The sequence below is a fragment of the Salvelinus fontinalis genome, chromosome 35 (genome assembly GCF_029448725.1).
Source record: "Salvelinus fontinalis isolate EN_2023a chromosome 35, ASM2944872v1, whole genome shotgun sequence".
In the NCBI taxonomy this organism is placed as follows: domain Eukaryota; kingdom Metazoa; phylum Chordata; class Actinopteri; order Salmoniformes; family Salmonidae; genus Salvelinus; species Salvelinus fontinalis.
In genome coordinates this window covers 41,323,272-41,351,173 of record NC_074699.1, presented here as the reverse complement: position 1 = coordinate 41,351,173, position 27,902 = coordinate 41,323,272, and the positions used below count along the sequence as shown (strand labels likewise).

The following is a 27,902-nucleotide window of genomic DNA, read 5'->3' as shown; positions in this document are numbered from 1 at the left end:
CCTTCTAATGGTGCCATCTATTTTGTGAAGTGCACCAGTCCCTCCTGTAGCAAAGCACCCCTACAACATGATGCTGCCACCTCCGTGTTTCACGGTTGGGATGTTGTTCTTCGGCTTGCAAGCCTCCCCCTTTTTCCTCAGAACATAACGACGGTCATTATGGCCAAACAGTTATATTTTTGTTTCATCAGACCAGAGGACATTTCTCCAAAAAGTACGATCTTTGTCCCCATGTGCAGTTGCAAACTGTAGTCTGGCTTTTTTATGGCGGTTTTGGAGCAGTGACTTCTTCCTTGCTGAGCAGCCATTCAGGTTATGTCGATATAGGACTTGTTTTACTGTGGATATAGATACTTTTTTACCTGTTTCCTCCAGAATCTTCACATGGTCCTTTGCTGTTGTTCTGGGATTGATTTGCACTTTTCGTACCAAAGTATGTTCATGTCTAGGAGACAGAACGAGTCTCCTTCCAGATCAGTATGATGGCTGCGTAGTCCTATGGTGTTTATACTTGCGTACTATTGTTTGTACAGATGAACGTGGTACCTTCAGGTGTTTGGAAATTGCTCCCAAGGATGAACCAGACTTGTGGAGTTGTACAATATTTTTTCTGAGGTCTTGGCTGATTTCTTTTGATTTTCCCATCATGTCAAGCAAAGAGGCACTGAGTTTGAAGGTAGGCCTTGAAATACATCCACAGGTACACCTCCAATTGACTCAAATTATGTCAATTAGCCTATCAGATGCTTCTAAAGCCATGACATAATTTTCTGGAATTTTCCAAGCTGTTTAAAGGCACAGTCAACTTAGTGTATGTAAACTTCTGACCCACTGGAATTGTGATACAGTGAATTATAAGTGAAATAATCTGTCTGTAAACAATTGTTGGAAAAATTACTTGTGTCATGCACAAAGTAGATGTCCTAATCGACTTGCCAAAACTATAGTTTGTTCACAAGAAATTTGTGGAGTGGTTGAAAAACTAGTTTTAATGACTCCAGCCTAAGTGTATGTAAACTTCCGACTCCAACTGTATGTGTTCTTGCAAGTAGAAAAAACATGTTGACCCAGCCTACTTGTAGAGAAATGTCAATGCCATCCTCCTCTCATGTTGACGAAACAGTCTATGATTCTGTCATACAGTACATGCTTTTAGTTTTTGTTGTCCTAGGCTACCTGGCTAAAATACTTGTTCGCTAGCCTAACTTTCATGTAATGATGAGCCAGCTAGTTAACATTAGCCTACTACATCTAGCTACATATTGAACTTCCATGCTCTCAGGCCGGGGACACAATGTATGGTTGGTTGGATAAGAATCACTGTTATAATCATTGGCCAGTAAGGAGAATTAAATAAAACTACAAGTCCAAATCTCTATCTCCATCTATGGCTAATTTAAGAAAGGGCCAATTTTAGCTAGCTAGCTAGCCACTGGAGGACAACAATGCAACGAGATGCAACAAATCATTTTTTTTCTGTCAATAACGTTTTTCTCTCGATGTGATGTGATTGGTGTGAAGCCAATTCCAAACTGGCCTCTCTGGACCTTTTTTGGGGGGGTGTGCCAGGACCATTCACTGTTTTGAGCTCACTCAGTTTAGCTCAATGCTGATTGGCTATCATTTTATATTTTTTTTATCAAGGGAGACCAAATGCTTGCTGGTTTCCCAGAGATGAAAGATAAATCATTTTATATGTTTTTTTCTTGGTCAGTTTTTAGAGGAAGCCTGGCTTCCCTTTGCATAAATGAATGCACGCCACTGCTCCTTCCATAAATCAGTTTTAACAGACTGTCTGCTGTGATGTGTGAATGAACCAGAATATCCACACATGATCCTGTTCCTTTTCTCCTCAGCACTCTGGTTCAGAGATGGTGTACACCAACACCCTGCGAAGTGTACGCAACACTGTCATCAGTCGGCAGCCCACCCTGATTTTGTCGCTCGCCTGCCGTTTCCCCGGCGTCGAGGCCAAGAGCCCGCGGTATACCATCAATATGCCGTCGGAGCAGGAGACCTTCGGCATCGTCAAGTTCTGGTTGGAGTTCTACCGGCCTGGGGAGGGGCCCATGGCTAACAGAACTAAAATCCCCAAGTTCCGCCACCTCCTCCCTTTCTCGCAGCGTGTCCGCCGAGAGACGTCGGTCCGCACCGCGAGCAGGCTGGACACACTGGACCTGCATGTGTTCTCCAACACCTCTCTGGACAGGGCAGAGCTGATGGTGGACAAGTGCATGGAGTCCGAGACAGAAGACATGACTGACAGCCTCTGTATCCTAGATCAGGGGTCAGGGATAGTTTTCTGACATTTTTACTCAATCTTAATTGTTTTTTATTACCCCAAATGGAGTACTTGGGTTTTAAATACAAGCTCTACAATAAGCCATATGAACTAAACAATGCATGGATTTCAGAAAACTGTCCATTTAACTCAGTTGAGGTGGTAGCAATTTGTCACGTCGCTATGAAATGGATAGTTTACTGAGATTGCCTCTGTTTTGAAACCGCTTCTCTCACATACATTAAAAACATGAAATGTCTTCCTTCTTTCTCAGGTGTTCAGCTGGAAATGGAACCCTGGAGATTCTGACATCAACCTCCACTGTCAGGGTATACCGAATCAACCTGAGCACTATCAAAACTAAAGGAACCACGGTGTGTCTTTCTGGCCATGTATCTCTCTTCAGGGATATGAAGGGTGCTCCCATTTGTCTCTCAGGCATCCGGAACCGCCAACATGACTATCCAGTTGAGCTAAAGCCCAGGGACTAAAAATAGACTAACTAGCGCCTATATCACATACTTAAGCAATAAGGCACGAGGGGTTGTGGTATATGGCCAATATACCAAGGCTAAGGGCTGTTCTTATACTCAACGCATCGCAGAGTGCCTGGATACAGTCGTTAGCCGTGGTATATTGGCCATATACCACACACCCCAGAGGTTCCTTATTGCTATTATAAACTGGTTACCAATGTAATTAGAGCAGTAAAAATACATGTTTTGTCATACAAGTGGTATACGGTCTGATATACCACAGCTGTCAGGCAATCAGCATTCAGGGCTCGAATCACCCAGTTTATAATGTCTGATATACCACGGCTGTCAGCCAATCAGCATTCAGGGCTCGAACCACCCAGTTTATAATATTTAATTTAAAACATGTTTTATTATTGTTATTACTGATTTATCCACTTCAATCAATGTGTCAGTCTGCCACTATGTGTTTGTCCCTTTCAGCTCTGTTTGAATAACAGTATATGTCCATCTGAAAGGCCATCAAATGTGTATAATGCTTATTTCAAATTCTCACAATATGTTTCTCCAAGATTTTTGGGGTCTTGGGTCTGACTCTCTCTAACGACGTTAGCCTATATGATCACAATAGTGTAACAATCAGTAGTACAAGTGTTGCATGTGTAGTTGATCGTGTCTCTTGTCGTCTGCAGATGTACGTGGAGTGTACAGTGTATCTCTGTGTCACCACAAGGCCCTCTCAGAAGTGTCCTGATCAGTGTGACAGGGCCAGCAGCAACCAGGTAATGGTTGACAACTTGCTGACCAGGAGCTACACCGTCCGCTCCGGCCCTGTTAGCCTCGTACCCACCACCACTGCACTGGCAACTACCACTGTGGTCACAGCAACCACCCCCACTGGTACCATTAGTACTACAGCAGCACCAACTACAACAGCCTCAAATGGTAGGATTTGTAGACAGGCTCAGCTCTTACTCAGTCCCGCAGCTTATATTTATCTTTGGGGGCTGTAGCCCGGCAGAAATCCAACCGATAGGGAAAAGATGACCAGCACTCACCAATAAAGTAGAACTAACCAGTGATATTTACCCTCAATTGGATTCTCTCCTCTACTTTCTCCTACTCTAGCTCCGGCTGAGGACTCAAACATGGCAGTGGGCGTGGTCTTGGCTGTCATTCATGTCTTACTTCAAAGCCTGCTTCATCACTGAAGAGACAAAGGCTTATAATTCCTATGTTGTTAAATTGTAGCTCTCATGTGAATTACTACATACTAATTTACATCATAAGAAGCCAATGGAATTCATGATATGACACACTTCTTACATTGAATGGGTCGTTTTTCAAGATAATTATTTTGTACAGTATACTCCCCATGATAGTTTCTACATTTTCCCTGAGGACATTGGTAGACTTACATTGCATCAAAACTCGAAATTTGTGCATGTAAAGCACGAAAAACCGAGAATTTCACTGCCGAAAGGTACTTATCACAGCGGGTGGCGTTCCTTCTTAGAGCAAAAGCCGTACATGCTGCGTGCCAACCTGGTAGCGACGAACCTACGGCTTCTAGTCAGTGGCCAACTTGATTTTGAGCCAATCAGAGGTTCGTCATTAGTTACCACAGCCACAAAGTCATAAACCTAAAATGTGATTTTAAACCTAAACTTAACCACACTGCTAACATTATGCCTAACCATAACCTTAAATTAAGACCGGATAGCAAATGTTTGTTTTCATTAATTTTTATGATGTAGACAATTTTGAACTTTGCGGTAACTAGTGGAAACCCAATCAGAGAGCAGCAACCCCCACGTTGGGGAGCCAACAACGAAAAAAAGGAAATAAGAGGGCAGTTTTCCGCACATCCTCGGAAGAGCCAGTCACACTTCATATGCAATGTAGGCTATGGGATGGAAACTAACTAAGTGCACAGACACAATACTCAATTATTCCTCCAAGCTAGCTAACCACTGTAGTTAGTATTGACATTGTATGTAAATAACAATGGATTTGCTAGTGTCCATGAAACAGCTGCCTGTGTTAGTTACCGAGTTGTGCAGTTTCCTTAGCTACCAAGCGTTAGCAAGCTAAACATTTGGCTATGGGCTGGTACTTTGGGATTATGGAGAGTGAATAAAATTGTTTTTTCTTCACCTTGCTAGGTAGTTATCTAGCTGTGGCCATCTGGCTAGTAGCAACATAAACAGATATGTCTGGTAATCTAGACCATAAACAAGACGCACGGATATGCATTGCCAAACAAAGCTACTGCCACCTTCTGGTTTGGAGTATTTTAAAAGTCTAAGTGGGTGACGACTTCCAAGGTCTTTGTTGTGTGATCACAAAAGAGTGAGTGCCGACACTGTTCAGAGTTGCTAAATACTGTCGGCAGGCAAATGTTTGACAATTTTACCAGGCAAACGTTTGACAATCTTACTGGTGTGTCTGAGCTTTAACTATTTTTAACTGCTGTTTATAACTATTTTCGTCCAAAAATCCTGTTCAAAATGTAATCCTGGATATGAACGTAAAGTGGTTGTTTAAAATTTGACCTGGTCATGCATGCACTGTAAAAAATATAAATAAAATCTAATTTCAACTAATTATTATTAAGTAACTGGTTCCACAGACTTTTTTTTGTTTACTCAACTTTTCGGTCCAAGTGTTACCTGAACAACAACAAAAATGACTTAAACTTAGCTCCAATTTGACAAGAATTCAGTCAATTTAAAATGTGTTTTCTCAACTTGTCTCATATGTTCATTCAGCTATAAATTATTATTTGGGCAACCATATTTGACACATTTTGACATACAAAAGCGCTGTTTGTGTGTGTAACTAGTTCCACAATCTTTTTTAGGTAAGATGCCCAAATAACATTTGAGAACACACATCATAAAGACTGACTTGAAGTAGTATATCTTCATTGGATGTTGGCATGCACACTTTTGTGGGAATGTATCAAAAGTGGACTAATGAATAAGGGGGGGTTGAATAAAATTATCCTGCAATTAGCAAATTATACTCGATTTTATTTTTAAACTGCCGTTGACATATTTACAAGAGTTTCCTCCACTGTGAAGTGAAATTGAAAGGTTTTCAAAGTTGTTTTTCTTGTTTTTAACAACCTTTCTAATAACTGCCAATGAATTCTTCAACATTGAACCAATCAAATTCGATCAAATGTATTTATAAAGCCATCAACAGTTGTCACATCATTACAGTAACCCGGCCTTAACTAATCAATATTATTGATACTACTCCCTCTCCACGTTTACTACAAACATAGATCGTGCTTATGTAAACACAAAGACGACTCCTGCTGGGGCTTTAGTTCATCTGGATATCAGTCTTCAGGTGCAAGGACAAACCAGATTTGATACGCAATTGGTCACAAAAGGCGTATTGGTCTCCTACTACCGCTAAAATAGTGTTAATCCTCATGAATTTAACTTAAGTCAAACATTTTATAACCATGAAACATCAACCCTCTGACTGACTACTAGATTCTCCGAAGTCATTCGTAAGAACATGTAATTTACCATTTGGAAAAGCACCAGAAGTAAGCACCCTTTATAGTATTGCTTTGGTTATAACTGATTTGTGAAGCATCTATAGTCTGGTTCATAAATATTATATGTTGTGTTTATGAAGTCGTTGAGCACTATAATACCTATGGATGAATTGGTGTGTTTATGCGGTTGTGCTGTATCCCTGTGTCTAGATACGACAAGGCACAAAGTAGCGTATTATGTTCATACAGGTACGGTAGCTATATTTCTTACATTATCATCGAGTTTATCGTTCTATAGATGATATTTTGTATTCAATGGTAAAAAGTTTGCGGAGGTCTAAAAATGCCTGTATGTAAAAAAAAAAAAAATCCTGATGTGAGTGATTGGAAATCTGACCAATGAAGTTCTGTTGCTATTGTTTCCTCTGTTGAAGAGTTGCCAATTGTCATTTCGAATGGGAGGAGACTAACCGCCCTCATTGGAACCACGCCTCTGTTCAGGGAACGTACTAGCCACAGGGATTGTTGTTAGCGGGTTTGCTAGCAGGGGCAGTTCTTCTTTGACATTTCAATTGGAATATGCACCCTCAATATTGATACTGTTTAACTGGCGAATCTTTGTAATTTGACTGAGGAAATCCAAATTTGGTTCGACAAGTTGTTATTGGTCGCAGTCAGTTGAGGTGAGTTTTATCACGCAAGCTAACGTTAGCTAGCTAACTAAGCCCATTTGAAGCCAAACTAAATGGCGCTAGCTACGTGCTGTTACAGCAAGTTGCTACATAACATTGTCAGATGCATCAATACATCTCAAATGTTATCTTTCTGCTGGCAGACTGAGTCTTTAAACATTAACGATGTCTGCTTTAGCATGTCGCTAATGTTCGCTGGCTAATTTGTTTTTGACGATTAGCTAGCTACAGTAGTTCCATGAGCTAGTGAACAGCACCGTACAGCAGTAGTTGGCTAGCTAAACATTTTGATAGGATTCGGACAAATTAACGACTAACTAGATAATCGTCAAAAACACATTATCCAGCGAAAAACAGTATTTGCTACAGTATTGAAATAATGGTAACAAGGACAGTTGTTGTGCTAGCTAACGTTAGTCGAATCACTGGGTTTCATGATGATGACGTTCGAACATGGCTGGTTAGCGTAAGCCACAATGTGTTGCTAGCAGTAGCTTACTAAAAAGACCACCGGGAAGTCAACCATCCTTGTTAGCTAACGTTAACTGAAATCTATTTTTAATTGAACTTTTCTTTACTACGACAGCTAAGGCTAACGTGTTAGTTAAAAATGAAAAGGCGAATAGTTAACAGTGCTCTATACATATTTGACCTGACACGCTCGTACATTTAGCCACACAAGTTCGGGCGCGCACGACTCCGCTAGCAGTGGATGGCGTCAGGCCCTCTCTTGGCAGAGGGGGAGGGGAATGGGCAGGTCTTATTGCTGGTTTAGAAGCTAACCGCTAGCCAGTTAACATCTCACCGTTAGCTTGTGGATTGTCTTTGGGACGTGTCGCCACCGCTAAATAAGAAACATACATTTAATTGGATTAGACTTGTGAATGTGTTCCCTAGCCATATTCCATATTTTGGTTTACCATGTTGAGTGATGATAGTAAGGTTACTTCCTAGTTATCTTAGCAAGCACGCTAGCTAGATAAATGGTTGAATAACGTTGTCCAGTCGGTATCTTGCCAATGCGTCCCTCGTCCCTACACACTGTAACTAGCTACATAGTTATCTATGTATTGTCCACTAAAGCAGTCAATGTGAATTCTAGCTCATATTCTGGCCAAACATCCTTCTTTGTGACGTACTGAATTCTCCAGCCTTGTTGGGGGGGCTACCACTCTCCCTCCAAAGTGATCACAATAACGTTCATATCATCACATTTTTGGAAATATAGCCACTAGTTGTGTTTGAGACAGATACTGGAGAATCCCATAAATGTGTGCCACAGAGTCTGAAATGTGCTAAATGATTGTATCCATCTTGAAATTTGCAGTTGTGTCAGGGTGACTATCGATTATCAATCAAGTATGCCCAAATGTTAACTGTGTTGTACCTGTGCATCCTAGCTCTTTTGAGTATGAATATACAATGAAGCGGCGTGCGGAGGATCAGGAACCAGTATTTGCGTCCCAGCAGCAGCGTCGCCCCCCAGTCCCGGGTACTGTGGAGGGCTTCCAGCACCGCGTCATAGCCCCAGCCGTGTACGAGGCCGTCACCGACAACATGCAGCCTTCCCCCGGCATCCAATACTCCATCCCCCAGGGTTACCAGGTATGGGAACTGTTGCCATATCTCTTTAATCTAGATGAGAGTATGTTGCACAGAAAATAATAATTTTGCTAGATTCTACAATGCATTCATTTATAAGTACCAATTAACCAGCAAACTGTAGTTTCTGTATTTACCTTTTTCAAGGCTTTGTTTACTATTTTACCACAGGCAGAATGCTGATATTTGACTGAATCTTGTCCTCCAGGTTCCCACAATGCCCCAGAACTCCAGTGGCCATGGACATGCCTCTAGTCCTGCTGCACTTGTCGGGCCCCATCCCCACAGTCCAGCTGTCCAATCACAGGGGGCTGCGGTGGTCCAGAGCCATGCCCATCCTTTGGCCCCTATGGCCCCCTCACAGGGTGCCCAGTTCCAGCGACTCAAGGTGCATTTTTCATATGTACACATTTTATTGAACGTACAAAAGCGATACAAAAATAAGCACATGTACTAAATACAGAATAAAGTGGGGGTATGATGGACTCAATTAGGACCTGTTGATTTCAAAGCATGGTAGATAATAGGGCTGGGAGTTGCCAGGGATACGATATCATCACGATACTTAGGTACTGATATGTATTCTGTCATTGTATTGCTATTCCACGTTACAAACATTGCTCACCGTATGACTGCTGCAGAGGGACGAGAGCCATGGAAAAGTTAGTTTTGATCAGTCATGGAAATAAAAGTGCTGAAAACAAGCTATGAAGGAGAAGTACTGGAGTATAGGGATCCAGAGTGGAGCAGCGGTCTAAGGCACTGCATAACTACAGACCCGGGTTCCCTTCCGGGCTGTATCACCACCGGCCGTGATTGGAGTCCCATAGGGTGGTGCACAATTGGCCCAGCGTCGTCCGGGTTAGGGGAGGGTTTGGCTGGGGTAGGCCGTCATTGTAAATAAGAATTTGTTCTTAACTGACTTGCCTAGTTTAATAAAGGTTAAATACCTCTTATTTTAAAGTGGTACAGCCAACTAGCACAAAAATAATATTGAGATATTGTCAAAATGCTAGGATATATCATCCAAAATAATATCCCTATGTGTAACTGTATTGATCCCCCCATCACTAGTAGATAATGCAGAAATGAGACTAGTCAACAATTAAAGTACGGAGCTCGTTGGGATGTTTTCATTATCTTGATCAATGCCCACTTCATCTCCTTATACCTTTGAAAACATTGTTTGACTAGCATAACTGTGTTTGTAGGTTGAAGACGCTCTGTCCTACCTGGACCAAGTGAAACTGCAGTTTGGGAATCAGCCTCAAGTCTACAACGACTTCCTTGACATCATGAAAGAGTTCAAGTCACAGAGGTCAGTTACAATTTAGTTTGTTTTTCTAAGCAAACACTGTAAACATCCATGTAAGCCGTGAACTCTTGCTGCAGGAAGATATTCCATGTGTTTGAGGGGATCAGTTCGAGCAAAGCGAGGCGGGGAATCACTAATCTTGATCACATAGTTAGTAGTTATTTGAGAAGCAAGGTGATTTGTACATCAGGGATTCTGCACAGTCTAACTACCATGTAGTCAATCTTAAACACGCACATTTACTTTCACAGCATCGACACTCCGGGCGTGATCAGCCGTGTCTCCCAGCTCTTCAAGGGCCACCCAGATCTCATCATGGGATTCAATACCTTCCTGCCGCCGGGCTACAAGATCGAGGTCCAGACCAACGAGCAGGTCAACGTGACCACGCCAGGTCAGATCCACTACATCACCCCGCACGGCATCTCGGTCCAGAACCTCCCCGTTACGGGACCACCCAGCCAGCCGGTGCCCCATCATCACCAGGCCCTGCAGCCGCCCAGTGGACCCCCCACCAGCACCGCCACAGCCAGCACCGCTCTACCCACCCAGCCTACACCGGCCAAGACCAGCAAGGTTCCAGCTCACTAAGACCCCTTTCCTTTGTTGTGTCATTCTGTGCAAGAACCTCTTCTCAAGTTATTTGTTTCTGCATGTTTAGTTTCCTATTGGAGATTTGAACCACAAGTTATTGGCTTATTCCCTTAATTTGTTATGTAAACATGTATTACTTGACTTATTACTGTATAGTTGCGTATGTAAATATATTATTCAACTGTTTTATCCTTGTTATGTGCTGATGTAGACTACCATTCAAAAGTTTGGGGTCACTTAGAAATTTCCTTCGTTTTGAAAGGAAAGCACTTTTTTGTCCATTAAAATAACATAAAATTGATCAGAAACACAGTGTAGACTTTGTTAATGTCCTATATGACTATTGTAGCTTGAAATGCCTGATTTTTTTAAATGGAATATCTACATAGGCATACAAAATCTATTATCAGCAACCATCACTCCTGTGTTCCAATGGCACATTGTGTTAGCTAATCCAATTTATAATTTTAAATGGCTAATTGATCATTAGAAAACCCTTTAGCAATTATGTTAGCACAGCTGAAAACTGTTCTGATTAAAGAAGCAATTAAACTGGCCTGCAGCATCAGCATTTGTGGTTTCAATTACAGGCTCAAAATGGCCAGAAACAAAGTACTTTCTTCTGAATCTCGTCAGTCTATTCTTGTTCTGAGAAATGAAGGCTATTCCACGCGAGAAATTGTCAAGAAACTGAAGATCTCGTACAACGCTGTGTACTACTCCCTTCACTGAACAGCGCAAACTGGCTCTAACCAGAATAGAAATAGTAGTGGGAGGCCCCAGTGCACAACTGAGCAAGAGGACAAGTACATTAGGGTGTCTTGTTTGAGAAACAGATGCCTCACAAGTCCTCAACTGGCAGTGTCATTAAATAGTACCTGTAAAAACCACTCTCGACGTCAACAGAAGAGGCTTCTCCGGGATGCTGGCCTTCTAGGCAGAGTTCCTCTGTCCAGTGTTTCTGTTCTTTTGCCCAGCTTAATCTTTTATTTTTATTGGCCAGTCTGAGATATCTTTTTCTTTGCAACTCTGCCTAGAAGGCCAGCATCCCGGAGTCGCCTCTTCACTGTTGACTTTGAGACTGGTGTTTTGCGGGCACTATTTAATGAAGCTGCCAGTTGAGGACTTGTGAGGCATCTGTTTCTCAAACTAGACACTCTAATGTACTTGTCCTCTTGCTCTATTGTGCCCCGGGGCCTCCCACTCCTTCTATTCTGGTTAGAGCCATTTTGCGCTGTTCTGTGAAGGGAGTAGTACATAGCGTTGTATGAGATCTTCAGTTTCTTGGCAATTTCAGAAGTTTCAGAAGAAAGATCTTTGTTTCTGGCCATTTTGAGCCTGTAATTGAGCCCACAAATGCAGATGCTCCAGATACTCAACTAGTCTAAAGAAGGCCAGTTTTATTGCTTCTTTAATCAGAACAACAGTTTTCAGCTGTGCTAACATAATTGCAAAAGGGTTTTCTAATGATAAACTTGCCTTTTTAAAATGATTAACTTGGATTAGCTAACACAACGTGCCATTGGAATACAGGAGTGATGGTTGCTGATAATGGACCTATGTAGATATTCCATTAAAAATCTGCCGTTTCCAGCTACAATAGTCATTTACAACATTAACAATGTCTACGCTGTATTTCGGCTTAATTTGATGTTATTTTAATGGACAAAAAATGTGCTGTTTTGTAAAAAACAATGACATTTCTAAGTGGCCCCAAACTTTTGAACGGTAGTCTATATTTGGTATTTGGAGGCAACTCATTGTCCTTCTTTTCCCCCCACAGCCGATGCAGTCTCCTGCCCTGACCCCGACTAGCCAACCCAACCCGTCAATCCCATCCTACGCCTCCCCACGGTCCCCCTCGGTCCAGTCCCACGCCCCGGTGAGCAGCACCCCTTCCAGCGGGCCTCCCCTGCAGAACAACCAGCCCGTGGAGTTCAACCACGCCATCAACTACGTCAACAAGATCAAGAACCGCTTCCAGGGGCAGCCTGACATCTACAAAGCCTTCTTGGAGATCCTGCACACTTACCAGGTAAAAACACAGCGCGAGAGCTGCCCCACACAAACCATTTCATTCAATAAATCTGTCTTCCTTCTGAAGGGTGATTTATTTTCAGTATAAACAACAAGCTATACAAAAGACAGTGTACACACAGAGATCTGTTCGTAACCTGGGTCAACATTCAATATGAACTTGAGGTTCCATTCCAGTGCTACAACGAAACTGCCGACGGGACAGTGGTGCCCTTTGTGTGGTCTCCCTGGTCACTTTCTGGGAACAGGGCTGCAAGAACCAGAGATGTACTGGATAATAATTGCAGAAAGAAATTTTAGAGGAAGAAAATTCAGATCATTCTGATTGTGCGTCGTCCTGGTTAGGGTTTGGCCGGTGTAGGCCATCACTGTAAATAAGAATGTGTTCTTAACTGACTTGCCTTGTTAAATAAATACATATATGTAATGTTATTTACATTGACCCTATTATGTCATCCATGGTTAATTCTTGGTGTATTCTGTAACCAGTGGACTGATTGAAGTTCTTGGTGTAGTCTATAACCAGCGGACTGGACGTTCTTAGTGTAGTCTGTAACCAGTGGTCTGATTGAAGTTCTTGATGTATTCTATAACCAGTGGACTGGACGTTCTTGGTGTATTCTGTAACCAGTGGTCTGAAGTTCTTGGTGTAGTCTGTAACCAGTGGTCTGAAGTTCTTGGTGTAGTCTATAACCAGTGGTCTGATTGAAGTTCTTGGTGTATTCTGTAACCAGTGGTCTGAAGTTCTTGGTGTAGTCTATAACCAGTGGGCTGAAGTTCTTGGTGTATTCTATAACCAGTGGGCTGAAGTTCTTGGTGTAGTCTATAACCAGTGGACGGAAGTTCTTGGTGTATTCTATAACCAGTGGTCTGAAGTTCTTGGTGTATTCTATAACCAGTGGTCTGAAGTTCTTGGTGTATTCTATAACCAGTGGTCTGAAGTTTTTGGTGTAGTCTATAACCAGTGGTCTGATTGAAGTTCTTGGTATAGTCTGTAACCAGTGGTCCGATTGCTGCTTTTGCAGAAGGAGCAGCGAAACGCGAAGGAGGCGGGGGGCAACTACACCCCGGCATTGACAGAGCAGGAGGTGTACGCTCAGGTGGCACGGCTCTTCAAGAACCAGGAGGACTTGCTCTCGGAGTTCGGCCAGTTCTTACCGGACGCCAACAGTTCAGTGGTGAGTGTTTCACGTCCACGCTAAAATAGTCCTCTATTGCAAGAGATAATGCTTCCTTCACCTGAGATGTTATTTCAGAATGATAGAAGTTGAGTTTAAACTATGTGAGGACATTGAAATACAAACTTGGCCACTGTCATATCATATTGTTATTTTCATATGACTAATACCACCTGTTTTATTTACTACATCATATGACTCAGACAGGGTGCATGATCAAGATGCACTGATAATGCCTTTCAGTTTGATGTAAAAGTTGTGTGTTCTGTGCAGATCTACACAGATGTTGCCTATCTTAAACTCTCACGTTTATCTCTGATCCAGAGTTGTCCCCCTTTTCTCCAGCTGCTGAGCAAGACCACGGCCGACCGGGCGGAGTCGGTGCGCAACGACCACGGCACCACGGTCAAGAGGCCCCTGATGAACAACAAGCAGCGGCTCAACCAGAACGGCTGTCCAATCCGGAGGCATTCTGGAGCGGGCGCCACGCCTCCCGTCAAGGTAAACTAGCGCCCTCTCATTGACAGTGTCAAGTCTTTGTATGTAAACGTTTTGGCGCCAAACCGGTGGCAGTTGTGAAAAAGTAAATAATTGAGAATAATTTCATTGTTGATTAGATTGGCTTTTTTCATTAATTAGGCTATTTTCTCTTGAACCATATGGTCTATCCACTAGAAGCTAATGGACAGTATGGACACAGATATAACAAATTAATACTATATGTTAATGTTTAAAAAAAAGAAGTTATTCAAGTATAAATTACCATAGATTACCTGTTAATTACCAAAATTACTGAAGATTCCGATAAATTACCGGTAGCTTTGCAACCATAGTTGTCAGACATGCGGCTATTAAGAAACTAGTTAGCAGTAGTAACAGTTGTAATACTGTTCAGACAGCTTAGAATGGTATACTTTTGACTAGAGCGTCCCATAGATCTGTCAACTCTTTAAATGTGGGATTTTTAGCTTCTTATTTACTGTAGAACTGTAATATACTGCTGAAGCCTCTGTCACTGTATCAGTTAATTGGTCTACCATGTCAGTGGTAATGTAGTCCTTATTTACGCTCAATTCTTCTCTTTCCCACCCTTGCAGAAGAAACCCAAAATGTTGGGGAAAGACCATGCCATGGCTGAGGCCAGCAAACATAGCATCGGCACAGAATCTCTCTTCTTTGAAAAGGTCCTTCTACATTTTTGTTTTAAACCTAATGTGAATGTTATACAATAACATAAAATGTGATCTATACGAATTACACCTATAGAAATGATTTATTCTGTTCCAACTGAACATGATTTGAATGAATGAATTGCCTGGTTGTGATGAGACGCTGTCCCCCTAACCCACAGGTGTCAAACTCATTCCACGGAGGGCCGAGTGTCTGCGGGTTTTCGCTCCACCCTTGTACTTGATTGATGAATTAACATCACTAATTAGTTAGGAACTCCCCACACCTGGTTGTCTAGGGCTTTATTGAAAGGAAAGACCAAAAACCTGCAGACACAAGGCCCTCCGTGGAATGAGTTTGACACCCCTGCCCTAACCCAATTGTAAAGTCATTCAGTGTGTGTTGTAGTGTGTATTTACAGAGCTGCTTTCTTATCATAGGTGAGGAAAGCCCTCCGGAGCTCTGAGGCCTATGACAACTTCCTACGGTGTCTGCTCATCTTTAACCAGGAAGTGATTTCTCGTGCAGAGCTTGTGCAGCTAGTGCTACCGTTCCTGGGGTAAGCTTTAAGCAACTATCACCTGCGCCAAACAACCATTTAAAAACTTTGCACAATTTATCAGCCAGACTACAGGACGCGCTGCATAGCTGTTGCAACTACCTTCTCTGCTGTGAGGAGTGTAGACAATTCAGTCATGCTACAGCAGACGAGTAGAGTTAACAGGGCCACCAGCCTCTCAAGATCAGGCTGAGTCGGTAGTATAAAACTCTGACACTCTGAGCATGTCAAAAAGGTGTTGCTAATATGTCTGTTCTTAGGCAAAATGAATGTCCATGTTCATGATCTAAAAAGCTATAGGCATTCTTCTCTATTCCTATTATTGACCTCCTATACATTGTCAGCTCGGGGAAGGCAGGTAGCCTAGTGGTTAGGGGCAGGTAGCCTAATGGTTAGGGGCAGGTAGCCTAGTGGTTAGGGGCAGGTAGCCTAGTGGTTAGGGGCAGGTAGCCTAGTGGTTAGGGGCAGGTAGCCTAGTGGTTAGGGGCAGGTAACCTAGTGGTTAGGGGCAGGTAGCCTAGTGGTTAGAGCGTTGGGCCAGTAACCGAAAAGTTGCTGGATCGAATCCCCGAGCTGTTAAGGTAAAAATATGTTGTTCTGCCCCTGAACAAGGCAGTTAACCCACTGTTCTCTGGTAGGCCGTCATTGTAAATAAGAATATGTTTTTAACTGACTTGCCTAGTTAAATAAAGGTTAAATAAAAATATTACGGCATGTAAAAATACAAGCTTTGTTATTCATCCTGATGTTTTGCCGCCCATCTAACACCCATTCTGGAATGTGATCTGCAGAAAATTCCCAGAGCTGTTCTCCTGGTTCAAAAACTTCCTGGGCTACAGAGAGTCCAGCCACATCGAGAGCTTTCCCAAGGAGAGGACCACAGAGGGCATGGCCATGGAGATTGACTACGCTTCCTGTAAGAGGTTGGGCTCCAGCTACAGGGCGCTACCCAAGAGCTACACACAGCCCAAGTGTACAGGGAGGACCCCACTGTGTAAAGAGGTGAGCGTAGCCGTTATTGACAGTCAAATGTTACCCTTCAAAGTCAACCAAATTGAATCATAGGATCAATAAAAACCGGAGGAATTTGTAAAATACATGTTTGTGTATAGGAAAATTAAGAGCAATGAAAATACAATTTTAGTCACTTTTTTGCACGCGTCATCCTGCCAGTGAAGTCGATCACAGGGGTTTAATTGGTTAGTACTGAGATGTTGTTCAAGTACTCATCTTGGCAAGTGAATCAATTAGAGCAGAGTTTTAACAGTATGGTCCATTTCAGGTCCTGAATGACACGTGGGTGTCGTTCCCTTCGTGGTCAGAGGATTCCACCTTTGTCAGCTCCAAGAAGACCCCGTATGAGGAGCATATTTACAGATGTGAGGACGAGCGCTTCGAGGTGAGACTTTCCCCCTCTCATGGTTGTTATATTCTAATAGTACAAACCAATGTGTGGTGATGTCCTGTCTGAAGTGATGTACTGACATTTTCCATACTCTTCTTCACCCTGCAGCTGGACGTGGTGCTGGAGACCAACCTGGCCACCATAAGAGCTCTGGAGGCGGTACAGAGGAGGCTGTCGCGCATGACGGCCGAGGAGCAGGTCAAGTTCCGGCTGGACAACACCATGGGCGGCTGCTCCGAGGTCATCCACCGCAAGGCCATCCAGAGGATATACGGCGACAAGGCCGCCGACATCATCGACGGGCTCAAGAGGAACCCGTCTGTGTCCGTCCCTATAGTTCTCAAGAGGTGTGATATGAAGAGGTTGTGTGATGGACAATACATGTAAATAGAGTAATGTAAAGCGGCCTAAGCAACAGCTTCCAGAGAACATGTTGCTGTCCCATGTTAACCACGGTATGTGTTCTTATTGGCCTCATCCAGGTTAAAGATGAAAGAAGAAGAATGGAGGGAAGCCCAGAGAGGATTCAACAAGATCTGGAGGGAGCAGAATGAGAAGTATTACCTCAAGTCCCTCGACCACCAAGGCATCAACTTCAAGCAGAATGACACCAAGGTGTTCCGCTCAAAGACCTTGCTCAATGAGATTGAGACCATATACGATGAGGTAAGAGGCAGTGATATACCACTTACTTGATCTGATCTATGTGTCAATGTCTCCAAGTATTGATTAAAGCTTTTTTTTTTTTTTAAATTTAGCTACTCTAACCTGTGTTTTTTTTGCCTCCATTTAGCGACAGGAGCAGGCTTCCGAGGACACGGCCACCGTGCCTGGCGGGCCCCACATAACCCTGACCTACCAGGACAGCCAGATCCTGGAGGACGCCGCCGCGCTCATCATCCACCACGTCAAGAGGCAGGCCGGCATCCAGAAGGAGGACAAGTACAAGATCAAACAGGTCATCCACCACTTTATCCCAGACATGCTGTTCGCCCGGCGCGGGGAGCTGTCGGATGTGGAGGAAGAGGAAGACGAGGAGGAGGAGGAGGAAGAAGACGAAACCGGACCAGATGAAGACGGGTCAAAGAAGCACAACGGGTTGGCCGGCAGTGGCGGCTCCACTAAGTCTAAGCTGCTTTTCGGCAACACGGGGGCGCAGAAACTGCGTGGCCTCGACGAAGTCTACAACCTCTACTACGTCAACAACAACTGGTACATCTTCCAGCGCCTGCATCAGATCCTCTGTTTGCGGTTGTTGCGCATCTACGGGCAGGCAGAGAGGCAGATCGAGGAGGACTGCAGGGAACGGGAGTGGGAGAGGGAGGTGCTGGGTGTCAAACGGGATAAGAGTGAGAATCCTGCCGTCCAGCTGAGACTAAAGGAGCCCAGTAAGTCCAGACAACCTTTAAAACCAAACTGCAGCACGCTATGAACCCACTGACCATTAAGGTTTAGATCAAAGGATCACACATTTCTTTTGCGCCCAGTTTAACATTTTTTTTCTATGGAGAAAATGTACTTTACCTTCATGCAGTTTTATATCTGCAAAGCTCTTCCTCTGAAGAAGTCTAGTCTGTCACATTGTTTTTTACTTTCATATCTGAAAAAACATGGACATGTACAGTACATGCTAACGTCTTCAGGAGAATGTTTTTTTTGACAACGTCAATGGTCCCAACGCAGACCTTTGTTCCAACTGCACATAGATACCCTTCCTATCATTTACACCACAACCAGGGGGAGATATACCCTCCAAATGTTTTCCTAATCACAATAGGCTAGTCGGGATCATCAAAACGGTCTGTATTTTTAAACCTTCTGATTCCAACACGTTTTGCCAGTGTATGGCTCATTCATGATTAGTATACCATCTGCAACCTCCCCCTAGCGGAGGAAGCCACACAATCCTTACATTCAATGCTTCAAATATTTCATGCATGTGAGCTGCGCTCGTTTGTTTCATAGTGGACAGGCACTTGTGAAGCAACACAGGTTAACTGTAAATGCTTAGTTATTTTGATAACTGAGAATAAATCAAATACATCGGTCAAATCAATGCATCAGACGTTAGTCAGAAGTTCTCCTACTAATAACAGATGAGGGTGAGACATTAGTTACATAACATCCTTATAGCCCGTAGTGTCATACTATGAAGTGGACGCTGTTGTACACAGATAGATATACTCTATGTGGAACAAACATGCCTTTCTGACATGTAGCCTAGATTAGAATAAGGATGCAGCGGACTATTAGTGGCAATTCCTTTGGCAACGTTTGGCTACTGAATGTGGCCCAGGTATCTCATTTCAGTAGGCTATATTTTGCCATAATGATCTGATCACACTGTGCTACAAGGGATGTACATTAAGTGGCCTACAGCAACCTTACCTGGGCCACATTCAGTAGCCAAACGTTGCCAAAGGAAATGCCACCAATAGTCCGCTGCATCCTTATTCTAATCTAGGCTACATGTCAGAAAGGAATGTTTGTTCCACATAGAGTATATCTATCTGAACTTTTCAAAACGTTACGTCTTGCTGAACGCACCTCTGATGTTGATTGGCAGGTGGAATGATGTCTAATGAGGTTGCAAGGTAAAAGTGGGAGGCGGGATCAGGGCACCAGAACAATTAACTGATACACACATGTAATTTACACAATTTTCCAGGACCCGTTTTGGCCGGTGAACGCTACTTTCAAAAACTACTTGCTGAAATGATACAAAACATCTGTACTATTACTTTAAATCCTGTCGTTTTCCTTTTCCAGTGGACATTGAAGTGGAGGACTACTACTCTGCCTTCCTGGAGATGGTGCGGAACCTCCTGGACGGTAACATGGAGCCCACCCAGTACGAGGACTCCCTCAGGGAGATGTTCACCATCCACGCCTACACTGCCTTCACCATGGACAAGCTCATCCAGAGTATTGTCAGACAGGTCAGTACAGTCTTTTCCCTCCGTTAGGTCCCAGACGGCGAGAAAAAGCAAACCTTGAGGAATATCTAGGCACCAAAATTGTCAAATGAAATAAGTTGAGGCCTATCTCTTTCAGGCGGTGGGGGGGCAGCAACAGAGCTAAATGGGGGCCCACCCTGCCTAAACAATGATAACTTTGATGGCTGACTTAATGACTGTGCTCACACCTGGCGTTGTGATTCCTATCACCAGCTCCAGCACATTGTGAGTGATGAGCTCTGCGTGCGCGTGACAGACCTCTACCTGAGCCAGAGCACCAACAAGGCCACCGGCGGCGCCCTGTCTACCCAGGCTTCCAGAGCGACCGCCGAGGGGGCATACCAGCGCAAGGCGGAGCAGCTCATGTCCGACGAGAACTGCTTCAAGGTACAGTGTGGGTGTATGGGTGGGTGGATGGCTGTCCCACCTGGGATGTTATTGTGTCTCAGCAAAATACTTTGAGTTGCATTTGAACTTTCATGTGTTCTCTCTCCAGCTCTCTGGTTTTCTCTCTTGCTTTCATCTTGTTCTTCTGTCCCCTGTCCCCATTTTGTTCTTCTGTCCCCCCTGGTACGTTCTCTCTGACCTTTGCTGTCTGTCTTGTTGGTTGTCTTCTTGTTTGACTGGTTTGTTTGTGGTCCAGCTGATGTTTGTGAAGAGCCAAGGCAGCGTGACCCTGACCCTGGAGCTGCTTGACACGGAGGAGGAGAACTCGGATGAACCCGCTGAGACAGAGGTGTGTATGGCAGGCAGGTGGTGACATCAGTCTAATGCATCGCCACATGACATTTAGAACAGATTCAGATGAGTCAGAATCTTGTGTTGTGACGGTAGTTCTCTTTTGGTTCTTTAAACAGCGGTGGTGCGACTACGTGGGACGCTACCTGAACTCGGACTCAGCGTCTCCAGAGCTGCGCGAGCACCTGGCCCAAAAGCCTGTGTTCCTCCCCAGGTGAGGCCTCTGGCTGTGTCTCCCCCGTCTGCACAGCTAACAACATCTACCCCTAAAGGCTCTCTCTAAGACAGGCCATGGCACTGTTTCACAAGCCAAAACCAGCTGACAAAAAAAACTAAAATGGCTCATTTTGAGAATGAGTGCAAGCCCATCTCCCTCCACGTGCAGGTCAGTTCCAGGTCAGTGTTTTTTGCACAAACCAAACTTTCAGGGCTGTCTCTCCGTAGTCTCAAACTAAATGGGGCCCCGAGACTTATCCACGAAGCACTTGTTTTGAGAAACTCTGCCAATAGTGATGAACACACACACACCAGTTGAACTACAAGTGCACTAGGTCATTTTTGTGTTTGCTTTCCTCAGAAAAGTAGGCCTAAGTGCTAAAAAAAAATCAGATGTTTAGTAGAAATGCTGACGGTGCCTGTCCTGTTTTTGTTAGAGAGAATGTAATTGGCTGTCTACTGGAAAAGCAACTTGTTCCTCTCCATTTCTGCCCCCCTGCCTTTATCTCAGAAAGATTGCACTTTACCCTGCCATCTTTTTAAATAGACTCATTATTTATACATTTATTCACTCTTTTTTTTTCGGGGCCCTTTTATTTATGAATATTGCAATTTTTATATTATATTAGTAGGATAGTATTTATTTCAACTTTCCCACTCAACAGACTAGTCATCAAATCATTGGGTAAAAAAAAAAATATGTATTTCGTTAGATTTTTTTTATTGTGAGAATAAGGCTACAATAGCGGTTTGATATTAACTGAAAGGAGGGGGGGGAAGCAATGAACAGGAGTTTACTTTTCACATTGCTTATGTATGTAAGGGAAGGAAGTATTTTTATACCATCGCGCATATTAGTGTTCTATTGTACAATAATTTTCTCTGTTGGAGGTTAACCATTTGGTTAAGCATAAATTCTATATGTACAGTGTCCTTAATTGCATTGTCACGACGGCCATTTTTTTTTGTTGTGGCATTGGCGACGGACAAAAGGCCCCTATTTGTCGGTCTAGAGAAAAGGATTCAGATAAAATAATGTCTTTTTTATCAGCTGCCCTGTGTTTCCTGTAATTGTATTCATAGGAAAAACATTCTGTATGTGACTTCTTCTAATCACTGTTTAGATACATGTAAATGTTGTACGGATTGAGATTTGGGGTGTTCAGCATACTCTATTATAATGTGTAAAACAATTTAAGGATACAGTGCACTCCCGTTGCAATCTTTTTGTTGTGGGTGAGGTTTTTATACGAGTTGACCAAGACTAGTGCTGATAACTCATGAAAACCTGGTCAAGCACGGCATCTGCAACACTTGTACAAAAGAGAAGGGGCTTGTGAATAAAATGGTCTGAATTGTATGCTCAAATGTTGGTGTATTTCTTTCCAGACGTCTCTCTGAGCATTGCATGGAAGGGTGGTTGGGTCCTCTATTAAGCCCTGAGATGAGTGTTGCACATCAAGCCTGTCTGTCTTTGGTTTTCAGTGCTTGTTGCCATTTTTCCAAATGGCTGTCCATAATGTATCATATACATTTCAATGGGCTGGATGGACCCATGCAAAACGTGGGGGAAATTGGCGTCAGTCCCCCCCCTCCCTTTTTGTTTTATTTTACCCATTGCATATATTTGCTACTTGTCTTGACTGGATATGATTTATCCGTGATCTCACCCACATTCTGTCTGTTTCTCATATCAAGAATATGAGAGGTTGGTACAAAAGTCAATAGGCATGATTCTCTTATTTTCCACCCCAAAAAGTACCTTTTAAACAGCAGTGACAACCAGCAGGTTGTCTTTTCAGTTAAATGTTATCCTCATTGCATGGTCATAACTGCTCTGTACATTGTCAGTGGAAGTACTGTATGTGCACATCAAAGTATCTTTCAACCCATATCCTGGCTTGTTAACCCTTTTGGCGGCAATGTGTAAAAAAACAAACAAATGAAATGTCCTTTCTCCCATTTCTATTGGAAATTGGCTACTCTAACTGCAATGTCCTAAGTGGCATTGACAAAATATGCTTCACGGTTTCAGTCCTCGCTCACCTCTACCCTGTGTGGTAAGTACACATTTAAACCTTTCATTAAAGCGGGGTGAATAATAATTGCATTTTTAATGCTTGCAAAATAAAAAATTTAATCTGGATTCAATTTGATTGACCAAAATATTGTTTGCCAAGGATATTAAAGACTAACAAGAGAATCAACATATGAATGTCAAACGGAAGTGCACTGTACAGGAATACTGCTGCTACTGCAATAGAGCCTCCCCTTCCCCTAATCATTTGCGTCCCAGTTAAACTCTTATTATTGGGTGAGTTGCTATGCGTGGGTATATCAAGACAAATCTTTACAGGGACGGCCCGCTCAAATTTCACACATTTTCTGATCTATTAAACTTGTTAACTTTGAGTGGGAAATGGAAAACATTGGCCTAAATGACTGAGTATTTTGACCTCTAAATAGCATTAGCGTTGTTCTGTTATTTGGGAACCATGTGTCATTTAGCCATAACTTACACATCCTGTGCTCAACCAATGTCACAAATGGTATGGATATATTGCAGTCTAAGTACTCGCATGATTTGACCGAAATTTGCGTAAACTGTCCTTGTAAACTGAATTGCTATGTGGGTAGAGGGCACAGGTAAGCAAGGCGTTGTTACTGGCTCTGGTCTAATGCCAATCCTTCTCCTCTTCCAATCAGAAACCTCCGGCGGATACGGAAGTGCCAGAGAGGGTGGGAGCAGCTGCAGCAGGCGAAGGCGGCTACGGGGACGTCGGAGAAGTCCCACAGCGCTGAGGACCTGAAGATGGAGTGCATGTTCAAACTCAACTCGTACAAGATGGTGTACGTCTTCAAGTCTGAGGACTACATGTACAGACGCACTGCGTTGACCCGGGCTCACCAGGTAGGCAACACCACTAACCAAAAATGTGGGCCACTGAGCAAATTTCAGGTCTGCTGAGCGCAAATTTGAACATTTATGAAAATTCTGTGCAACTTCCAGCGCGTGTTTACTGTGAACACTGAGGCTGTACTCCCTTTAAGTTTTAACAGTGGCTAAGTAGGCTACTGTGGCTATTTAAACAAAAACAATGGCTAAAATGGATTCCATAACATTTTAACATGGAAATAGCTGTTCTATCGTTCAGCCTACAGTAGCAGCCAATGTGTGGTGTTCAATGTGGACCTACATGCCATGAGACTAAAAACAAACATGTGGGCTTGTCATTAACCTGTTAATACACTTGACTGAAAATGTTGTTTGATGCAAGAAACCACTTTACAAAATAAAATGCATTATTATTCCTATACCATTACTACAGAGAATCAGACTAATGCTACCCTCTGCCTATTGGCTACTTTGCTTACTGTACTTTGCTTACTCAAGCCTGTCTCAAAATACAACACTGCCCCTTTAAGACAGTCTCTTTACCTGACTTGCTTTTAAAAGATGTCTAGAAATGCACACATTTTGTGCTCTTGTAAGAAGTAATCACTCCCCCATTGCTGACTACAAATGATCTATAACTGGGCTAATAACTCACTAACTAGAAAAGGATATGAACAAGATGTCCAACCGTGGCTACATGCAGCTCTCGCTGCTTCATGCAGGGAATACTCTAGAACAGTGGTCACCAACCTTTTCTGAGTCCCGGTCACTTTCTGAGTCAAGATGCAACCTGAGATCTACCGCTCAGAATTCTTTTAACATGACTTAAAAACTGTAAGCCTATGCAACATGAACCAATTGAAAGACAATATCCAAAACAACTAACAATAAACTGAATTCATCAATGTTCAGTATTTTAAATTGTAAAGTCATGTCTTTCAACAACAAATTTCTCCAATTTGGGTGGTAAACTCGATAAAGTATTCAATAATTTTCCTGTGAATTTCAGATGTAATCAAGGCGTTAGAATGTACCATAGGTCACCTAAATAGAGCTCCTGCAAAAACAAATTAGCCCGGGGAGGCCTGGCTACTTTTTCTATTTGTTTGGCTACTCAATGTACTTGTGGAAAACACTGAAGATATTGGAATATGTGAAGATATTGGAATATGTGAAGATATTGGAATATGTCATATTTTGAAAGAATTTAGAGAAACATAATGGCCGCTTACTGACGTTTCAACCAACATGGTGTTGGTCAGAGTGCTGATATGATCTTCACTACAGCTAACCCCGGTGTCCCTCCCTTCCCCAGTCCCACCAGAGAGTCCACACTCGCCTGCACCGCCGCTTCCAAGGCTTGGTGGACACCTGGGCCAAGGAACACGTGACCAGCGACATGGCCACCGACACCCGCAAGTGGCTGATGGGAGAGCGTCGCGAGGGTCTGTTGCCGTGCACCACCACCCGGGATCCCCAGGTCCTCTATTACCTGAAAATCAACAGATACCATGTGACGTATCATGGCAGCTCGTCAGGGGCACCTTAGCTCAACCGGGTGACGAGATGACGGGAGGGTATTACTTATCGTCCTTTTAATAAGTCGGCTTGGCAGCAAATTGCTGGATTCTGGAAACTGACGGAGATTACTTTATATTTGTTTTTATAAGGACTTTTTAAATGGACCCTCCCTATCTTTGCAGCACAAAAAAAAGCCAAATTTCCTATGTGGCCACCAACCAGTTCTCCATCAGTCCCCTAAACCCCCAGCCACCCTACCAGCCTGTCTTATGCCACCTTTGAATACAGCAGAAAATATATGATGCGACCGAATACGCTATGAGTGCAAGAAAGGAAGCCGTTGTAGTTATACAGCTATTGATCCTTGGCTGGACTGATCCTCAGACTGATGGATGCTGTTGAGAACCATGCAGAAAGAGCACGCCATACAGAATGCTTGGCCTTTCCCCCCCGTTTTGAAGCAATATACACCCATTGAAGTGGTTGAGGAGCACCACACAATCCGGTGTGCAGGTCTCTAGTTTAACTGCTAAGAAGAACCACAGAAGTCTCTCAACCACTGTGAGTAGGAAGATTAGCATACAGGCATGGACTATGAACAGGTATTTTATCCAGGCCACAAGATGGCTTTTGGATTTTGTATAATTGTATAGCCTGTGAATGTTTCTTTTTTTCAGTGGTACAGGTATGTATGCTATGTGTCCACAAACATCTCTGGCAGCCGTGGTGTAGATATTGGGCAGATTTATGCGAACATACCAGGTTTTCCCCCAGTCAGTCAAGTATAGTAACATCAGACTACCCACATACTGCTGATTTGTAAATAGCTTGTTGATAGTCGTCCTTTTTGTCAGAGATGTGCATTGATGTGTACCCTAACAGACTTAGTTTAGACCTCGGGTCAAAAGTTGAAGAGAAATAGCCTATATTGAAAATGCTCACATTTTAACAACTGTTTTTACCAAAGGAACTTTATTAGAGCCTTTTTCCTTTGTGTTCTGTTTCTTTCGTGTTATGTCATGTAAGCCTTCATTTAGCAAAGTATAACGTTTTCATTGTCTTGAAATTGATAATTTTATACAAAATGTTTCAAGACATTATTTGTCTATCCGGTTTTTCACTCAAGTCATTGGCACCAGTTCCAATTCGGAATTTCTGAACAATGAATGTAGCCTAGAAACTATTTACGCTTTCCCTGTACATAATGTAAACGATTTGTACCCCCTAAACCAATTCTCCATTAATATATCCATCAGAATTTCTGGATCAGTCATCAAATATGTAACAGCTAATCCCATAAATCCATGTGATCTTATTGTGGTTGTGATGATAGTTGCCATTGGTAACGGGCAGGTTGTTGCGTGTTAAGATTCCCACTTGGATCACAGGTTCCTCCTCCAGGGCTACAGTAGAGGGATCAGTCATGCCACCTCCACAGGACCAATCAGCCACATGCAGCATCCCCATCTCTACTTTCTGGTAAATGTCACTTTAAAGATGACTCAGAGACGTAAGACTCCCGAGTCCGTTTCTGAAGTGCAATCATGCTTCATTAAAATCAGTCCAGATGAGATGTAGTTTACAAGGTATTGATAATGTCTCAATATAAAAGAGAACGGTGGTAATGGCCCCCCCAATTATAAACAGCACTGTTTTATAGTGTCATGTTGTACACTTTCAGAAGGTGCAGGTGTAGACACATATGCAATGATTTGTGAAATTGTATTCTGATCGCCAAATCTGGTCCATATCCATAATAAGATCCACATTGACAACCATATGAGTATATGTGAATGTATACCATTCAACCGCTACAGTTTAATCATCAACAACCAAGCAACAAGCACACTGCATATGACATGCTATTCTTTTCTCTCTTTTTTTTTTTTTTTTTTTTTTTTGTAAGAAATCCTGTCCCCAGAAAGGTTGAGCCTGTAGTGTTTTGGGTTGGTGGTAATACTTCCATTTTCCCAGTGTTTCATCATTGTCGTATATGAATTTGAGTTTAATTTTGTCTAACCACATGTCACACCACTCGGTACCTCTTCACGCCTGACCAGAACCTTCTCATCTGGCTCTGTTTCTGTCCAGCAAAGCCTGGATGTTAATTCTGATCTCACATGAGAACCTGGGCATTCTGATTTACATGAACAAATGTAAACAAAAACACTTTGGCTATGGACATCAACCAGATCCTCAGATCCACTTGACTGAAGTCTTGCTCCTACACTACCGATGGAACGATCTCATAGAATAGATCCAAGCCACTACACCAGGGAATACTTTGGGGAGAGTTGTAGTCGTGGGAGTGTGTGTGACGTTGAACTGCCACCAATTGATCTGGAAGGAGGACATTTTAACAACCCAAATAGGACAAGTTTCCTCATCAACGTTTGGCCCCACAAGGCTTCTCTGTCAGTGCTGTAACCAGCTAAAGACAATCTCTGGACTGTTTCTATCTTTAGACTGATTTTCATTTTTCTATTTACTGTGTTGAACATGGAGTACAGGAGGACTACCGGGCAGCTGAATTGTATATACAAACTACAAAGACTACATTTGTAGCCCATTTTCTGTGTCCCTTTGTCACCTCTTCTTTGACTTCTATGATGTTGTGTAGTATGGTGTTTGGCATTAAACTCTTATTTGAATAGACTGAAGCATTGTCCATAGTTTAATTTATTTGAAACCTCTAGGTGGCGTTCAAGTTGCTTGAACAAGAGGAACATCGTCTGCATCTGTTCTGAT

The 27,902-nt window shown here is 42.9% G+C and overlaps 2 protein-coding genes and 1 non-coding gene across 6 annotated transcripts; all 3 read left to right on the top strand.

The window, feature by feature from the left end:
* The first annotated feature begins 1,862 nt into the window (after positions 1 to 1,862).
* Positions 1,863 to 2,803, top strand: LOC129834097 (uncharacterized). Its single transcript, XM_055898856.1, has 2 exons — positions 1,863 to 2,287; positions 2,556 to 2,803. The coding sequence occupies exons 1-2, from the start codon at positions 1,872 to 1,874 to the stop codon at positions 2,770 to 2,772; spliced, it is 633 nt and encodes a 210-aa protein (XP_055754831.1). The 5' UTR covers positions 1,863 to 1,871; the 3' UTR covers positions 2,773 to 2,803.
* Positions 2,804 to 6,759: 3,956 nt separating this feature from the next.
* Positions 6,760 to 27,814, top strand: LOC129834886 (paired amphipathic helix protein Sin3a-like). 4 transcript variants are annotated; one of them, XM_055900248.1, is made up of 21 exons: positions 6,761 to 6,957; positions 8,367 to 8,571; positions 8,777 to 8,956; positions 9,780 to 9,886; positions 10,135 to 10,459; positions 12,261 to 12,512; positions 13,540 to 13,692; positions 14,038 to 14,193; positions 14,790 to 14,876; positions 15,303 to 15,421; positions 16,213 to 16,423; positions 16,704 to 16,820; positions 16,935 to 17,173; positions 17,309 to 17,492; positions 17,620 to 18,214; positions 19,596 to 19,765; positions 19,997 to 20,170; positions 20,427 to 20,519; positions 20,641 to 20,735; positions 23,444 to 23,648; positions 24,949 to 27,814. In XM_055900248.1, exons 2-21 carry the CDS (start codon positions 8,389 to 8,391, stop codon positions 25,180 to 25,182), a joined length of 3,879 nt encoding a protein of 1,292 aa, XP_055756223.1. In that variant the 5' UTR covers positions 6,761 to 6,957; positions 8,367 to 8,388; the 3' UTR covers positions 25,183 to 27,814. The 4 variants fall into 4 exon arrangements, with proteins under 4 accessions (XP_055756224.1, XP_055756223.1, XP_055756222.1 ...); XM_055900247.1 differs by having other exon boundaries at positions 14,017 to 14,193; XM_055900249.1 differs by lacking the exon at positions 24,949 to 27,814 and having other exon boundaries at positions 6,760 to 6,957; positions 14,017 to 14,193; positions 22,127 to 23,537.
* On the top strand, positions 15,503 to 15,640 carry LOC129835007 (small nucleolar RNA U109). The gene has a single exon (XR_008756360.1). It is a non-coding gene; the product is annotated as a small nucleolar RNA U109 (small nucleolar RNA).
* Positions 27,815 to 27,902: the final 88 nt, after the last annotated feature.

Bases quoted from the DNA above. Each gene is read 5' to 3' on its own strand.
- LOC129834886 (XM_055900247.1), top strand. From the start codon at position 8,389: ATGAAGCGGCGTGCGGAGGATCAGGAACCAGTATTTGCGTCCCAGCAG. The intron at 16,821-16,934 runs GTGAGACTTTCC...TTCACCCTGCAG, and splicing joins GTGAGGACGAGCGCTTCGAG to CTGGACGTGGTGCTGGAGAC. The intron at 23,649-24,948 runs GTAGGCAACACC...TCCCTTCCCCAG, and splicing joins CGTTGACCCGGGCTCACCAG to TCCCACCAGAGAGTCCACAC.
- LOC129834097 (XM_055898856.1), top strand. From the start codon at position 1,872: ATGGTGTACACCAACACCCTGCGAAGTGTACGCAACACTGTCATCAGT. The intron at 2,288-2,555 runs GTCAGGGATAGT...CTTCTTTCTCAG, and splicing joins CTCTGTATCCTAGATCAGGG to GTGTTCAGCTGGAAATGGAA.